General features: G+C 53.4%; 1 protein-coding gene across 3 annotated transcripts in view; it reads right to left on the bottom strand.

Moving 5' to 3' along the window:
• Positions 1 to 181: 181 nt before the first annotated feature.
• Positions 182 to 16,652, bottom strand: part of FMNL3 (formin like 3) — a 51,247-nt gene continuing 34,776 nt past the window's right edge. Inside the window, exons 5-27 of one of the 3 annotated variants that reach the window (XM_039882095.1) lie at positions 15,946 to 16,029; positions 13,028 to 13,180; positions 11,711 to 11,819; positions 11,452 to 11,528; positions 11,035 to 11,128; positions 9,874 to 9,948; positions 9,158 to 9,268; positions 8,697 to 8,843; positions 8,187 to 8,288; positions 6,917 to 7,196; positions 6,387 to 6,455; positions 6,172 to 6,296; positions 5,770 to 5,972; positions 4,803 to 5,037; positions 4,596 to 4,664; positions 4,389 to 4,469; positions 4,158 to 4,287; positions 3,323 to 3,483; positions 2,921 to 3,022; positions 2,500 to 2,592; positions 2,086 to 2,209; positions 1,848 to 1,964; positions 182 to 1,138 (exon numbers count right to left, since the gene is read on the bottom strand). In XM_039882095.1, the coding sequence (XP_039738029.1) occupies positions 1,873 to 1,964; positions 2,086 to 2,209; positions 2,500 to 2,592; positions 2,921 to 3,022; positions 3,323 to 3,483; positions 4,158 to 4,287; positions 4,389 to 4,469; positions 4,596 to 4,664; positions 4,803 to 5,037; positions 5,770 to 5,972; positions 6,172 to 6,296; positions 6,387 to 6,455; positions 6,917 to 7,196; positions 8,187 to 8,288; positions 8,697 to 8,843; positions 9,158 to 9,268; positions 9,874 to 9,948; positions 11,035 to 11,128; positions 11,452 to 11,528; positions 11,711 to 11,819; positions 13,028 to 13,180; positions 15,946 to 16,029 (2,716 nt within the window). In that variant the 3' untranslated portion in view covers positions 182 to 1,138; positions 1,848 to 1,872. Of the gene's footprint in view, positions 1,139 to 1,847; positions 1,965 to 2,085; positions 2,210 to 2,499; positions 2,593 to 2,920; positions 3,023 to 3,322; positions 3,484 to 4,157; positions 4,288 to 4,388; positions 4,470 to 4,595; positions 4,665 to 4,802; positions 5,038 to 5,769; positions 5,973 to 6,171; positions 6,297 to 6,386; positions 6,456 to 6,916; positions 7,197 to 8,186; positions 8,289 to 8,696; positions 8,847 to 9,157; positions 9,269 to 9,873; positions 9,949 to 11,034; positions 11,129 to 11,451; positions 11,529 to 11,710; positions 11,820 to 13,027; positions 13,181 to 15,945; positions 16,030 to 16,652 lie in introns of all 3 variants that reach the window. The other 2 variants (XM_039882093.1, XM_039882096.1) reach the window with 2 other exon arrangements.

Below are 16,652 nucleotides of genomic sequence, written 5' to 3'. Positions count from 1 at the left end.
TCATGGGAGGCCTTCCTCCCTTTATGTGGTTGAAGCCCACCCAGCCTGGTTCCCCTCCTTGGGCTTCTGTGCCCACCTCCCCCAAGCAGATGGCAACTCTGCCCAGCCTTTCTATCTCTGTGGCTCAGGTCAGGCTAAATGGCCACCCTAGCCCTCCACATTCAGAAAGAGGAGACAGGCCTGGTGCTTCAAGCCTTTGTTGAGAGAAAGAAGGGCTAGGGTTTATATACAAGAGAGAAGGGAGGTGGTACATGTACAAAAAAGAGTGGGCCCCTGAATTCCCTTCCAGAGGCTAAGCAACTGGCAGGGGACTGAAAAAATAGCCAGTTAAGCCCCCCATGCTCCCGGCCCCTGCCAAAAAAAACCCTAGCAGAGGAAAGGAGATAAAGATGCTGTTGGCACACCCTTTCTCTAGGTGTCTTAGAGCTGGGGCAGAGAAAACTCTTCTGCCTACCTCAGCAAGGACAGGGTCAGCCTGGAATGGAAAGGGCCAGGGCCAAGAGCAGTGGGCATGGCATCTCTCCTCTACCTTATCACTATGGCACAGCTGAGCAGGGCCCCAACTTAGGAGGGCCTCACTCCTGGTAAAGGATGATCTGAGACAGGCAGGGTCCCAGGGCTCCCCAAGCCTGGACTCTTCTAGATCACAGCTGATCATAGGCTGTGAAAAGGAAGAGAAAAAAAAGAAGGGATAGTTACTTTCTCCTCTTATGCCTCTGGCTCTAATGACAAAGGGGCCTGGGTGCCCCTGTAGGCTAAAGCTGGAAATGGTTTTTTCCAGCCCAGCTGACCTGACCCTTGCTAACACTTCAGGAAATAAAGTTGAAGACCTTGGGGGCAAAGTGCAGTATTGGAGGCACCAGGGCCATGCCGGTCTAGTGCCCACAGTGGCGGCAGGCAAGATGCAGCTTTGAGACCTGGGATGGACACTGGGTCTGGAGCAGCACAGCCCTCCCCTGGGCCCTCAGTCGATTCCAGGGCTCCATGTCCACTGGTTGGACTTGCAGGAGGACTTTGAGGGTTGAAGTGCTTCTGCCTCCTAGAGGGTCTCAGCGGGGGCCTGGAGCCCGAGGGGGGCCACTGGGTGGTGCGGTACTCCTGTCTTGGTGGCGAACAAATATGGGCTGGTGGTGGAGGCCTGTGGGGGAGACAGAGGCCCATGAATGCAGGGCAGCCAGGCCAGGCACACCCTCTAGGACAGCCCCTTCAGGAGCAGCCCATAGGCAGGGCCAGAAAAGAGCCAGCCATAAGGCTGATAAGGGAGAAGCTTACAGAGAACCTGGAGAAGATGGTCAGGGAGAGGACTGGGACTCTGTATTTTCAGAGGATCAGGTGGGGTGACTAGAGGCCACTGGGCAGTGGCAGAAACAAAGTAGACTCAGCAAGAGCCAGAAGCTAGGAAGAGACCCCAGGCAGACTGGATATTGGGAAACAGAAGTCAAGGGACATTGGATGATCCTGGGCAGAAGCTACTGCCAGAGCTCTTATGAGGAGGGACCCCAAGGGGGAAGCAAAGACAAAGGACTCCCAAGCAAAGGAACAGAGCCTCAGGCTCAGTCATCAGAGGCAGTGGCCTGGTCCTGCCTGCTCTGGGAACTCCCTACACATTGGTCTTAGTAGAAGCTAGGACAGCATTAGTGGGAGAGATACCACTTCCCCGAGGGCACATGCAGGACATAAGCCATGCTTCTCAGAGCATGGGGCATGCAGGGAGGGAAGTATATGTCCCCATCACCATGAGGTGGCCAGAGGATGGTGCCAAGTCATGCAGAGGAAGAGGTGCCTTTGGGCCCCAGCAGGAGTCCTGGGAGGTGGGCATGCAGACTGGCACCTATAGTGCCCAGTACCTGTCAAAGGCCTCAGCCTTGGGGGTTAACAGTTTGACTCATCATGGTGGGCTGCATCGCAGAAGAAGCGTGAGCCCCGCTTGGCAGTACGGGCCGTGAAAGGGACACTCTTCAGCACTGTGGCCCAGGAGAGAGACACTGTGGTCAGGCCCCATGGGGGTGGGGTAGAGGAGAGCCCAGGGGATATGGTGGGGTTTTGGGAGCTGGGCCCAGTATCCAGGGAGGAAAAGGGCCCCACCTGTGATGATGTCCTCAATGGTACCATCCTTCCCCTCGTACACAGGCCGGTGCTCCTTGGCCTGGCGCCGCCTCAACTCTGCAATTAGCTCCTGCTGTTGCCACTTGTTCCGCTGGGATGGGGTCTAGGGCCGAACATTTGAAGGGAAGGAAGTCACCACTAACCTACCATGGGGCTGGTTCCTGCCCCAAGATGCAGTCTGAGGGTGTCCTTAATTGTGCATGGCAGCCCAGCCTCTATCCTTGCCTGGGAATTCTCTCCCAAAGCACCTCTCCCCATCCCTTTGGACGCCAGCCCCAGGCCCTTTGGGTGGTCTGTGGGCTCCAGTTTTCTATCTCCTCTCCCCCTTCATTTGCTCCACCCCCTCCCAATCCTCCACCCGTTATCCAGGCCCCTGCTCTTGGTCCCACCCACCTTGGCATCCAGTTTCTTGGCTTCCTGAGCCAGCTGCTTCTCCCGCATTACCTCCTCCTGCTTCTTGCGGGCTTCATTCTCTTGTTCTGCTTCCTAAGAACCGTGGGGGGAGGGTGTGAGGCTCACACAGCCTGTTAGGGGAGGAGCTGACACTGAGGGTGGAGATTGGGTGGCAGTGGGACCAGCAACCCCAGGTGGCCACCCTCTGGAGGGGCACTTCCTGCCCCAAACAATGACAGGAAGGGCCTGGGCCCCCACCCTGCCCACCAGTTCACAGCTAAGAGGCCGATGGCCAGCTTCCCTCGCTCCCTCCCCCAGGACTCAGAGATGGAGACAGAAAAGGCCCAGACTTGAAGCCCAGCCCTTTCTGCCCCTACCAGTTTTCTCTCAGCCTTTTTACTTTAAAAGCCTCTCTGCTCACCTTGTAAGAACGAATGAATCGGACAAATACTGGGAAGAATACAGAAGGAGGTGTGGTCTTGGGACTCTCACCGAAGTAGCGCACAACTGCATTGTAGGCCTCCTGGGGAAGGGTGGGGAGAAGGGGTTAGCCTGGTGGTAAAGAAGCCTAGCTCCACACCAGGGACAGGAGGCCCACAGAAAACAGTGTCCAGCCCATTCGGACTGGAAAGAACCCGGGCTCCCAGAGCTTCCTCGTGTTCATGTAGCAGCTGCCTGCCACCCCAAAGCTCCCTTTCCCCCACACTAAGCCAGCCAGTCGCTTGATAAAAGTTCTTTGATCTAAGAATCAGAACTAAGCCCACCTAGAGGGGCACAGTGCCTTAACCCTGGCTGCTCCCACCAGCCTCCACCATGTGCTCACTTCAGCTGTCTTGGCATCACGCTGGAGCTTGTCCAGTTTGCCTTCATTGGCATTGAGGAAGTTCCGAAGGACGCTGTTGTCATGTATGCTGCACTCCCGCCGAATCAGCTCCATGCCCCGGCCCAGCTCCTTCACATCTAGCAGCACGTTCTCCAGGGACACTGTGGTCACCAGAACCCAGGCTGAGGCCCAACCAGAGCCTGACATGCCCACCTCCCAGTCCATGGCTACAGTGAACTCCCCCACTCCCTCAGCATGGGCTCACTCAGGTTCTCATGCTCCTGCTTCCTGAACCACTCTGAGCAGATAGACAGGGGCATACCAAGCTAGCTGGGCTCTCATGGGGCAAGGAAAATGGATAGAGGCTGGGAACTTATGACCCCAAGGTAGCAATGGGAAGCAAGACGGAGACTGCTGGTCTCTAAAACAAGGCTGCCTCAGGCCTGTCCCAGAGCTCATGAGTAGGGCCGAAATACCAGCTACCTTATTGTCTGAGATGGGCTTTATGGTTTTTCCAAGCACTTCCCATACATCACAGAGAAATGCAGTCTCTGGGGCCAGCCTGAAGGAATTGGGAGTAAAGAGCCACTGCGGCCTTCCTCGGCCTGCTCCTACTGACCAAGGTGGGAAGGGCTGGGGCAGACCTGGTGCCTGCAGGAAGTCTCCCCCTAGGGTAGCCCCTGCCCATGGCCCCAGCGGAAAGCTTTGAAGTGGTCAGAAAGAAGATAACAAAAGCCAGAAACAAAGAGACTCAAGTATTCCCTCTTCTCATAGCTTCCTGAGATTGTCCTGAGCTGAACACGAAGGCAGACTCGCCCGGCCAGGCTCCCCTCACCTGCTGCAGCCTTCTCCACAAAGTGCAGCTCATGCCAGAAGTTAGCCAGGTCTGGGTATTTCTCCTTCACCGTCAAGGCAATGAAATGCAGTAGTGTCATCTTCCTGTCAGTGGACTTGGTGTCCAGCAGCTGGGAGGTGGGGGCAGGGGACAATGTGAGAGGAGTGAACATCCTGCCTCCATGGCCTCTGCCCCACAGGCTTCCTGGTCCTGTGCTGCCCACCATCTTACCAGATCCAGGCTCTGGAGCTTGAAGCCATACACAGCCCCTCGCTTGCTGCTGTTCATGTAGTTCCCCAGTGCGAGTATGATCTATCCAAAAGATGTGTGGAAGGAGGTCAGGCCAAGCCCTGGGGTCTCGTTTCTCCTCTGCATAGCCCCAGGCCCCCACCCAGAACCTGGGACCCACCGGCACCCCCATCCGTGACCTCTCCCCACCTCCAACATCTGCTTCAGCTTCTGTGAGGACTTGACAGAGGCGGAGGCTGCAATGATGGCATTAAGTTGCTGAAAAGCAAGATAAAGAGCTGAATAACCCCAGGCTAGGATGAGGCAAAGTCAGTAAGGGGCTGGGAGAACTGGCAAGGCAGGGGAGTGACGCGTGGACAGTGGAAAGGGAGCTGCAGATTTGGGTGGGGGCCCTACCGGCGTGAGCATCTGCAGGTTGTCCTGGAAGTTGCCCAGGAAGGCCATACCAGCCATTCGCTGGGTCAGCCGCTCCACCTTGCTGAAAAGCAGCATGAAGCGGTCTTCGGCCGCCAGCTCCTCCAGGGGCTGCCTCTCCCGCTCATATTGCCGCAGTAGCTTCACCTCTGCCTCTGTGGGCAGGAAGCGCATCAGGCACTCCACGAAGTCCACTGGTAGTGTCTGTAGGTCGAACCTGTGTAGGAGGGAGGAACTCCCTCAGATCTCTCATTTGCCCACATTATCTATCATCCCTTTATTCTCCAGCTCCTAGAAGGACGGAGGGTGGGGTCAATGAGTAGGACACAGCCAGAGGCAGAGGACCATCCTAGGGAGATATCCCATGTCCTGCCTAAAAACCCTTCAATATCCTCCCTCCATTCCTAAAGAGAAGTCTTGACACCTGCGTGTGGCTTAGGAGGCTCAGCCTGCAAGACTTCTGCCTATTTTTCTACCCTGTCTCTCCTACTTCCTTCCTTACACTAAAGCCTTAGCTAATTCTCAGTACCCAGGGCACTGTGCTTCTTCCTCCAGGCCCTAAACTGGACTTCATATACTTCTTTCGCAGATAAGACATCACCTCCTCTGGGAAGGCTTCCCTAATTACTCAAGCTCAGCTACCTGGCCCTCCCTGTTTTCCCAAAGCTGCCTGTACCTCCGTCACTTTGGTAGTTATCGCCCAGTGTTACTGGATTATTCCCACTACACTGGGAGTTCCTTGAGTGAAGGTCTGGGATTAATCCCCAGCATTTCACATGGTGCATGGCACCAGGCATGGATGCAGTAAGTTCTGGCTAAGCCAGTGGATAACTAAGAGGTATGAGGCAGTTCTGCCAAAGTCCTGGAATCCAGGTAAGGCCAGCATCCAAGGTAGAGAACTGGGTTTCCAACTGGATGGGGACCAGGGCCAGGTCAGTAGGAGCCTCACGTGTGGATAGCCCTGCAGATCTCCTCAGCTGAGCGGCCAGCCTTGCGTAGGGTGATGGCCAAGTTCTTGGCACGATTGGCTTCCAACAGGGTCACCTTGCTGGCGGCCTTTTGTGCTGTCTTGCTCTTGGAGCAGATGAGGTCAAGAGCAGGGCCCTGGGCTTTTGTCTTGAACAGTTCTTCAAACTTGTCCAGGTCCAGGTCCTGGCAGGAGTTGATGAGAAGGATAATGCTGTTCCCTCTTACTACTAGAGGAGCCCCAGCAGCCCTCCCAGCAGAATCGGCTCAGTTCTGGATCATGGAGGGCTGAGTCTGAGGGTTTTTCCAAGGCCAAGAGATCTGCCTAAAAGGCAACCTGGTCCCCAGCCCCCAATTTTCCCCTCAGGGCCCCAGGCCCCACTACCTCCAAGATCTTCTCATCATCAAGTTCACTGAAGACAGTGCCACTGATCTGGTTGGGTTTCAGTGCGGTCCAGTTGAAGACAGGCAGCCGGAACTTGGTCTTGATAGGTTTCTTGATGCGAATGGCTAATTTGGAAGGAGGATCGATGAGGCAGTGGGTCAAGGACACACTCCTTTGTTCTCACTACCCCTGCCCAGAGCCGTGGGGACACTCACCTGACAGGCCTACTGTCAACACCACAGAGGGAGAAGCACCAGGGAGAGGTGGGGCTGGGGGACACTTGTCTGGGGAAAGAAGAACAGCACAATGGCCCAGGGGCCAAGAGACTCTTCAGAGGTCCCCTCTCTCTGCCACCCAACCTAGCCTTAAAGACTCTTAGGAAAAGAGGCTGCATGAACTTTCTGCCCAAGCAGTTCCCAGGGGTCCTAACTCTGACAGGGGCAGGTCTTGCGAGTCTGCCCACTCTCTCCTGCTTCGGTCTAAGCCCTCTCCTTAGCTGTCTTCAGAACAATCGGGAGCAGCAGCTTTGTGATCCTCAAAACAGACCCATGTCTGCCCTTAGACATCCCTTCCCTAGTAACTTGAGCCTCCCTCAGGTTCTAGTCCCTCCTCAGCCCTCTCCCACCCGCCTTTACATTCTCCTGGCCACATCCCCAGCTTCTCCCTGAGGAAGATACTGCTAACTGGGGTTTTAGTCTGGCCTCACAATGTGGCTGCCCCTCCCAGTTCCCAGGGCCCTTCTTACCTGGTAACGGGGGTGGTGGAGGGGGCAAGGGAGGAGCAGGCGGCGGAGGCAGAGGGAGAGCCTCCTCAGGGGGTGGGGCTGAAGCCAGGAGGTCCAGGTCAGAGGGTGGCACACCCTCACTCAGCTCCACAGGGCCTATCCGGGCCAGGGCCTCACTGCCCACCAACTCCAGGCCCCGGGCACTGGGCTCCAAGTGGCATCGGCGCTGGAAGGCCTCCTCCTTTTCTTTAATAAGCCGCCGCAGGGTATGTACCTGGTGGCTCGTGTTCTCATAAGTCTCCTGTTGGGAAGATACACCATTCAGAAAAGAGAGGGCTGAAGGCACAACAGTCACTGCCTCAGGAGTGAGACTTCCTACCCAAGGGTCTCTCGGCTTGGGCCTCCAAGAGGGTGCCCGAGGCAGCATGAGAAAACCTGGAGAGGACCATGGGAAGCTGGCACACAGCAAAACAAAAGAGGTGAGCACAAGAGCTCTGCAGTGTCCTTCCTCTTTGCTCCAGCCTTAGTTTTACAGGTCCCTCAAGGCCCAGTTAGAATGTGCCCCTATGCAACTTTTCCAGATCCACCTCTAGCCTGCTATGCAGCTTTCAGCCCTCTATGCTCATCACTGCTCATTTCATTTGGCCTTATGTACTCGCTCAGCTGGGAGCCCTCTGTGGACAAGACCCTGCCTCAGTCATCTCTGTATCCTCCATACTCCTGATGCAACACTTCAGATTCTTAGCAGGAGCTCAGTAGATATACACTGAGCTCGGCAGAGCCAGTCCAATTGTATTACTTTGGAAGAAAAGGTAGGTTTTGGAGCATGATTTTATAACAAAAAGCTAACTCAGGAGATAGAGAAGAAATATGAGGAGCTTCTGCTCTCCTGATTTAGGAGACCTGGTGGATAACCTAATAACAGCCCAAGGACCTGGGCTATGAGGAGCCTGCTCATGACACAGGGCTGAGGGAAGCACTGTGGGTATAGGGGAGGAAAAAGCAACAGGATGGGCTAGTGGGAGGAGACAGACCCCAGAGGTGCCTGAGGGTGCCTGGTCTGCTCCTACCCTCTTCTGTGTGTGTCTGGCCCACTCTGGCTTCAGCTTCCCTCTCCAACCAAAATATGGAGTAAAATCATCAGCCCACCTTCATCTGAATACCTCAAGGTCATGAATCAAGGTCTGGATTCTCAAGGATTTGACATGACTCAGGAAAAAAAAAAACAAAGATCCCCAGGCCCTGGCATCCAGCACCAGCCAGGGACTTCCCTCCTCTGGTTACTTGGTACCTTGATGCTCTCTAGTTCCTTCTCCCGCTGCAACAGCTGCTTCTCTAGCTCCGCCACCCGCATCATGTTCTCATTTTCTAGGTCCAGAAGCTTCTCCGTGAGCTGTAGGATGGGAAGGGTAGGTTTAGGTCTGGTCCTAAAGCCTGGGCACTCTGCACAGCCTGAGCTCCAGTCAGGCCCCAGGCCCCAAAGGCAACTTGGCCTGGTGGCTTCCCTCTATTGTTCCCGTGGGCCCGGGGTCTGATACCATGTGAAATAGTACAAGGCAAATGGTTGCATCTGACTCGTGAGCCGGAGACCACCTCATGCCCAGTCCTGGAGGTCAGTGTGTGTTCTGATCTGTGAATGATCCAGTGCCTCAGCCAAAGGGTACTCTAGAGAGCCCCGGTTGTTCTGAGGCTTCCCTGGGCTCAGTCTGGAAGTGTGTGTGTCAGTTCAGGATTCCTGGAATTCAGATGTCCCCATCCCCCACCCCAACAGTGGTTTTGGCAGCACAGGAGGACCACCTACATGGGACACATGCTCTTCCAGCTCCTCCACCTTCTCCAGGGCCACATTCTTGGTCTCGGCATCCTCCAACAAACCCCCCACATCAAATACGTTGTCCAGGTACGCCTGGATCTGCACCTGCAGCTTCTCGCTCTCTGTATGCCTCGACTTCTAGGAAAAGTAGAGGGAACAGTAGGTGGGGGAGCCTCTTAAGAAAGACTTAGTCCTCATCGCCTCCTACAATTGCTTCCTAGAGCATACTATCCAGGGAGTTCCTACTGTGGCCATGCCAGATTCTTGCCCCCTGGAGCTGCCTGATTGGGCAGCTCCTCTGTTGGAGGGCCTGAGTCCCTGGCCACAGAAGACATGCAGGGTTCTAGAAGTATCCATGACTAGGCTCTTGTAAAAGAAAAACCCTTTGCGATATAGCTAAGTCAGTCCTCTGCCCCAAAGCTCCCCACCCTGTGCAGATGCGAGCTCACCTGTAAGAACTCCTCCAGCCCCAGCTTAGTAAACTCATACTGTAGGTGGACCCGGAAGTTCATATCCTCCACCGAGTGCACCACGATGTTGATAAACTGCATGCAGGCCACCTGGGGAAGAAGCGGCCCACATGGGAAGAGATAGGAAGGGCAGGAGAGAGCAAGAGACAGGGAGGGTGGGCAGCTGTTACAACCAGCATCATCAGCTCGATAATCAAAAGCAGTGAATAAAAAAGGTAAGTCTTTCTGGGAGCAAAAGAGTACTTTAACTTAAAAATTGTCAAATGTAATATTCAGTGTATGAAGATAAGTAAATTACATGAGAAATAGATGTAAATGAAGCTACAGATCTGATTTCCTCTGCACATTAGCATATACTTCTTGAGATATCCCTACTTAGCTGAAGACCCTAGACTGAAGGGCAGAGAAGCTGGAGGAAGATCTTAGGAATGGGAAAGCTGTTTAAAAAGGATCCAAATCAGGGACAGTGAGGCCACTAAAAGGGGAAAAGGAGGCAGACCTGAGACACCCAAATGACATTGTCTTGAAGTTTCTAAAGGCAGTTTTGGGTGAGCGAGTGGACAAGGAGCATTTACTGGGTAGAGAAAATTATTCCAGATTCTACACAGAATACCAAAATCTGTCAGCCTGGCCCCTGTTCTCAGGGAGCATGCGATCCTGCTGGCCGTGCTCCTGACTCAGGCCCAGCTCCTCACCATGAAGTCGATGTTGCTGTCCTCATTTCGGAAGTACTCCATCAGCTTCTCAAAGCGATGCAGCTCCTTGCACACCTGAACAAGCAAACTTCTCAGTGAAAGGACCTATCTCAGGCAGAGCCCAAGCCCCTGAGCCCTGGCTCCCAGAAACGTCACAGCAAAGGGACTGGTTCGGACTAAGTTTAACCACAACTCTCTAGGCAACGAGCCATTCGGGACATGACAGAAGGAAGCCTGGGACTTTGCATCTGCCCTGGGTCCCTGGTCCTCTGCCAAGTTGCTGAGAGAGCTCAGTAAAGTCTGTGCCCTTAGTTGGGGCTTTAGCTGTCTCTGGGGGTAGGCCATGAAGAGACCAAAGGGTATGCTGTGGCCAAGTGACTGAAGGAAGGAGGAAACAAGGAAGAACGTTGGAAGGCATGGCTGAGGAAAGAGACTGAGGTCCTAGTAGGGATGCAGGAGAGAGGCCAGGGTGCAGGAAAGCCCCTGTGTGAGAGGGGTCCTGAGACTCCTCTGAGCTCCGTCTTCAAGGAGGAAGAGCTATTTCCTGGCTTAAACAATGGATGCTAGGGAAGCAGTCCACAGAGGAGGAAGGGGTGGGACCAACAGCTGGGCTAGATGTTGAGGAATCCTATGTTCAAGTGGATGAGGGTTTCAGAGCTGGACCCTGGGGAAATTCCAAGTAGAAGCTCCCTTTCCCCTCACCAACAACAGCCACCAACCCAAGAGGATCCTCGCTTGTCTTCTCCTCCCACTGAAAAGACATTTGCTTTGGGTTCTACCAGTGCGTCCACTGCCTGATAACCACCTGGGGAGCCTATTAAAGCACAGACACCCAGGCCTCCATGGAGTCTGTCCATTTAACAGGCTCTTTAGGCATTCTGATGATAGGTTAGGACTGCTGGACTAGAGCCCTAAGCCATATGAGGGCATCCTTAGCTGGCCAATCAAGAAACTTCCTGGCACACAATCTGGCAAGACTGAAGTTCTGGTTTTATTAAAAAAAAAGGGTGGCAGGGGTGGGGGGAGGGTATGGTGGCAGGCTACTTAGGTAAGCACAGGGATGTTAAAACCACTAAGATGTGTAAAATTGCAGGAAAGGATGAAATTGGCTCCCACCTCCTCTCTGCCAAACACACACAGACGCACATGCAGGAGACTGACCTCCTTGAAATTGTCAAAGGCAGCAAGAATGATTTCGTGACCTCCCCGCACCAAACACACAGCTGCCAGCAGCTCCAAGACAAGGGCTTTGGTCCTAAAGGGTGAAGAAGGAAGATTAATTCCCTAGCTCCCTACCCTGGCCACCACACAGCTCATGTTCACAACTGGATGAGTCCTTTCAGAGAGTGGAGACAGCCTCAGTGATGAGGGGAGAGGCTGGGTTTGGGAAAGAAGGCAGGGGAAGGCAAGCTTGCTCCCTCACTAAGCTGTGCAGACCAGAGAGAAGCCAGGGACAACTGCTTCTCCTTCAACATAGTTGAGGGAGCCGAACCAAGGCACTGACCCAGTCCACAGGACCCCAAGGCCAGGCAGGACTTCTTGGCAGGGGGAAGAAGAAAGGGGAGGGAAGGAGCTCACCTTGGATTCTTGTTGTTGAGACTGAGCGCAATCTCATTGACAGCGTGGGGGTGGGACATGACCAAGTTGAATCCATACTGTAGCAAGGGGAAGAGACAGAAAGAAGGCAGACCGTGATGGTGGGAAAGGCAGATCCTTGACTCCTTGACTACAGGCCCACCAGCAAACCCGTCTGTTAATGCTGGTGCCCTCCTAGCTCTCCTGGTTTGGCAGATGAGGCAGAAGCAGTCAAGCACCCATGGCTGGTCTACCCCTTTACCTGATAGTTCATGATGGCTCTGAGACAAAGGATGCAGACGTGGACATCATCCTTCTGGCTCACCAGGCGGGAGTTCTTCAGGGCCCTGCGCCCAGGGAGAGTGCTGTACCTGGGGGAGAGGTGGCTGTTGGTGAAAGGTTTAGGAGTGCTCACCATCACCCAGACAGCAGGCTGCCCCTCAGCAGCAGCAGAAAATGGGGAAAGAGGAGCTTGCGCCATCAGCCTAGAGAGAGAAGGTGCAGCGGGGCAGGGCGCTCAGCTATTTCACTTCCCTGGAACAGATCTTTGTCAACAGCTACCCAGGACTCCCGCTTTATAATCAGTGTCCAAACCATCCAAGCCCAGTGGTCCTCCAAAATACAACAGTAGGTGTGTAGGCTTCCCTAGCCTCAAGATGGGTCCAAGGAGACATTCGTTTGAGCCTTCTCTCCTTCTCTTTCCAGTCACTGCATCTTCCACACAGTGGAAGGAGTCTTTGGCTCCTATCTCACTTCTATGTCCCAGAAAATGCAGTGTAGACCCCAAAGGCTTTAGGAGCAGTGGGGGCTACATATGACTGTACTCCCTTCCCCAATGATGTTTCATAAAAGAAAGAGGGCACCAATGGTATATGCTTATGCATGACTATAACGATGAGCAGTATCAGAGGGCAAAACCCAAAGGAGACCAGGAGTAAAGCATGGCAACAAAAAAGAGATCACAGAAAGGACCACAGGACCCAAAGGAAAGCCTCCTTGGGCAGGAGGGGCTCAGAGAAGTCTTCAGGTCAATCCAACTGCCTCCGGGCAGGACAGCTCTTAAGATACCGCAGACAAATGAACACCTTGCAGCCTTGGAGAAAAAAGACCTAAAAGAAGAAATGAAGGGAAGGCGAGCAGCAAGCAGGCTGGGTGGGAGCTGGTCTCCAAGCAGCTGATGGGGCAGAGTGCAGACCCAGAGGGAAACAGGAAGGCCTGAGCTGGATCCCTCAGTGAAGGTGAGGGAGCTAGGTGAGGACAAGCCCTGCCCAAGACGCCAGGAGGAATGGTAGAGTGAGAATGAGGAATGGAGGGGCCCCCAGAGACGGGGTGAGAAGGGGGAGAGCTGGAACCCCAGATGGGGTGGGCACAGCTGAGGGCAATGTACTTACCCAGGACAGATCGCTGGGCAGAGTCAAGGAGACAGAGAGGACAGACCAGAGACAGACTGGCAGGCAGAGGGCAAGAGAGCTGAGCCTGGAAGCAAGAGTGGAGGGAGGAGCATGAGCACTCACCGCTGTTACCCAGGACCTGGACTGGGGCTGGGGGAGGCAGGCGGGCAGAGCGAGAGCACACATACCGGAGCACAGACTGGCGCGCAGAGCGAGCGAGGCTGTTGGTGAAGGGGGCTGACAGGGCGCTGGGTGGCTGCAGGTCCTCGATGGACCTGCTCCAGGACCGGAGCTTGTCAAATGCACCATCGTCACCACTCTCCAGACCCTCAAAGTCAAACCTGGAGCAGGAAAGGACACATATGCGCACACACAGGAGAAATTTAGTGCCAAGCCCCCCGGCAAGCCCTCCCCCACCCTGTAGACTTCTAGGGCAACAAGAAGCAATGGCAGCCAGAAGAGAAAGCAGAATTGGGCAGCAGAGGCCCAACTCTGTACAGGAGAGCCACCAACACAGGACAAGGGCAGAGCGGGCACAGGCAGCAACCAGAACGGGGATCTGAGGAGATGGGAATGCTGATGGAGGCTAGCCGCTGCTTCCACTGACCGGGCAGCTCCAGGAGGAGCAATCTCCCCCTGGGCCGAAGGGGACATAGAGAGCTGGCAGTCTTTCTGCACTCCCAACCTCAGATGGGACATCTCAGAGAAGCTGTGGCTCTCCCTAGAGAATGTGCCCTGCCAAAGGGTGGTAGGGAACAGGCCAACTGCAGGTATTGCTAGTTGGCAAATGGCAGTCACCAAAGGACCCTGAGTGCCCTGAAAAAGCCCAGCTGCTTCTGGATTGGGCTCATGAGGGCAGGTCAAAAGAGAAGGGAATAGGGGGCCCAGCAAGCCCAGAGCGGGAAAGTCTTCTAAGTTCAAGAGGAAACTACGGTCCCATACTATCACTGGGTTTGAATGACCGGGTTTCCTGTGTGAAACTTCTAGGTTTTTCTGACATAAAGGCTCCAGGGGCCTCAGCTTCCCTATGGAAAGAAATCACAGGTCCAAGGTATAGACTGGCGTCCTTAGTTCCTAAAGGAGTTGTGATGGTTTCTATGTTTGTCACTTCCTGTTTCTGGGACCAGATGTCTCCCACCATCAGCAGTTGTGGCCAGGGCAAAGAGGACAGCTCAAGATCACAAACACAAAGGGACTTCTACCTTACATATCCCCACATCGAAATATACCCCCTTGAGAAGCAAGCCCACTCCTCTTTCCTGTCCTTCCCCACTGCAGGTCCCTAAGGACTGAGTGAACATCTCCTAGAGGTTCTTCCAAGGAGGCTTCTGTTCACTCATGCACAGCCCCAGGGTCATAGGCACAGAGGCCGAGTCTTTCTGAAATAGGAAGTAACATCTGCAGATGCCTGAATGTTCCAAAGGAAGCAGAAGCAGGCTCAGAGTCCTGATGGTCAGGAGGTGTTTATGGGGCTCTCAAGTAGAAGGGTCTTGCTGACAGGGAAACAACTTGCCAGTGGCTTCTCTCTATCACTAATAGTATTCCCTACATTGGCATACGCAGTTTATAAATAAATACCTCCATATAAACTCTATTTGGCTTTACCCTTTCTTCTCGACCCTTCCCAAAACACACTCTCTCTCCTTCACACACACACACACACACCCACGCTCACTTCAAGTCTTTCTTTTAAAAACAGAGTTAGAGGCATTGCCCCGTGGACACTGCAATCCTGAGGTCCCAGTATATTTTGGTTTAGAGCAGCTGGGGTTTGTTTGCTTTTCAAACGAGATAGGCTTATTCGGAAAAATGATCTACATCTTTTTACTATAAAAACTCTGAATTTAAAAAAAAAAACACTTCAGCAAATGTTTTTCATTTCTTTCTATAAAAAGAGTGGTTTTTAAAGGGACACGAGGATTCGAGGATCACGAGGCATGACTTGTAAGGACAGGAATGGGGAGTGGGCCACTCCTGGTTTTAACAGGGGATGATTTGGAAAAGGTGACAAGCCAACCCTAGGAGAGGGTTTAGTTTGAAAACCTTGGGAGATGAGACTAAAGACTTGCTGGACGAAGAATGGCTGGTGGGGCAAGGACAGTAGAAAGAAAAGTGAAAGTGGAGGCTAGGGCTGAGTCCCCAGACTGAGGAATTCCCCAAGACGTGGACTTTCAGGGCTAAAACAGGAAAGTCACAGGCAAACCAGGCTGATTGGTCACCCTAGGGCTGACTTAAGTCTTGGGTATAAGTCTGAATATGTTGGTCCTCCAGTGAATGATCCCTATAACCCCTCTTCCCATATATGCAGGTAATTACGGTAGGGTATACCCCCTGGAACATTAACGATTAACAATAAAGTGGCTGCCACAGTACAGACTACGTTCCAAATACTGCAATGTGCTTTACACACATATCATTTATTGTCTAATCCTTACAACCCTGGACTGGATTGTACATTCCCTTTGATATAAGGGGACACACTCTTGCCTGAGGTCACACAGATGGTAAACAACAAAGACTCATACCCAGTCTGTCTTACTCAAAATCTCCTCGTTCCTTCCACTGCCTCACGCTGCCTTCTCATCTGTGTTAATTCACTTCCAGATGCCTCCAAGCCCCCAACCTGCTTGAAAATGGTTCCTGAAGGCTTCATTTTTAAGTCTGGGTCAAAGGTCATGCTATGCTCACTGCTTCTGGGGTGACCTGGAGTAACCCTCTCATAATTAGAGACCCAAAGGAGCTTCCTGAAGACTCTGCTCTCTAAAAGCAAGTGAGCCCCACCAAGGCATCTCTCCCAGAAGCCAGGACATTTCCTTGGACTGCTCCTAGCCTGGAGTCTGGATCCTGTGGCTTCTGATTCTGTGCTCCCTTTCCACATCTCTTAACTCCTGACCGCCAAAACATACCTTCTACTCCAGCCATCTGGCATTCTTCGCTTGGCTGCCTGTCCAATCCCCCACCGCTGTCTCGGCTACTCCCTTCTGGCCTGGGATACCCATTCTCATCTTCACTATTGCATTCTCACCTTCCTCAGTAAATCAGAATTGATCTGTGTCTTCTGTCCTCCCTCACTGGTCCCCAACTGCAGTCCCAGGGTGATACTCACATGACAGAACATTGGGCAAAGGACAGGTAATCCACCAGCACATCCAGGCCTTTGTTTTCATCATTCAGAAACTCCCGCACCCACCTGCAGATAAAGAAAACACAGTGGAGGGGTACACTAAAGTGGGGCAAAGGGGAAGAGGGGAGTGACCTCTGACCCAACGACCCTCTCCTGGATCCCCTGAAAACTAGCACTAGGCTGGAAACATTCTGAAGATCAAAACCCATGGCAGACCCACCCATGGCCATGTCACCAGCCTGGACCTCCCTTTAACAGGGAGCCAGGGATGGGGAGAGGTACCAGCTTTCCAATACCACATCAGCCAAACAAGCTCTCAGGAGGCCCCCCTCAAGGACCAGAGACCCCGGCTCAATCATTTTCTGTGTCTCTGTTGTCTAGTGCAAGGCTAGGCATGCTTTACTCGAAAACATCACCTTTAAATAATGTTTGTTGGAAGAACTGGGGGGTTATCAAGAGCATTTACTGCAGTCTTTGTGTAGAGCTGTGTCTGATAGACCCGCAGGTCTCCAACTTGACCAAAGTCTCAGTCAAAAGACAGGCAGGGAGGGTCAGAGAGCTCTGGAACAGAGGTATATTGAACCTAAGCGCTCTCCACCAAGTTCGAGCAAAGGCATTTAGGGAAATAAAGAGGGATATGTGAGAGTTCTGTGTTTGGCAGAATGGGAAAAGGACTGGGGAAGAGTCAG

This window comes from Pteropus medius, unplaced genomic scaffold (genome assembly GCF_902729225.1).
Source record: "Pteropus medius unplaced genomic scaffold, Ma_sr-lr_union100, whole genome shotgun sequence".
Taxonomy (NCBI): Eukaryota; Metazoa; Chordata; class Mammalia; order Chiroptera; family Pteropodidae; genus Pteropus; species Pteropus medius.
This window is presented reverse-complemented; position numbering and strand designations above follow the sequence as displayed.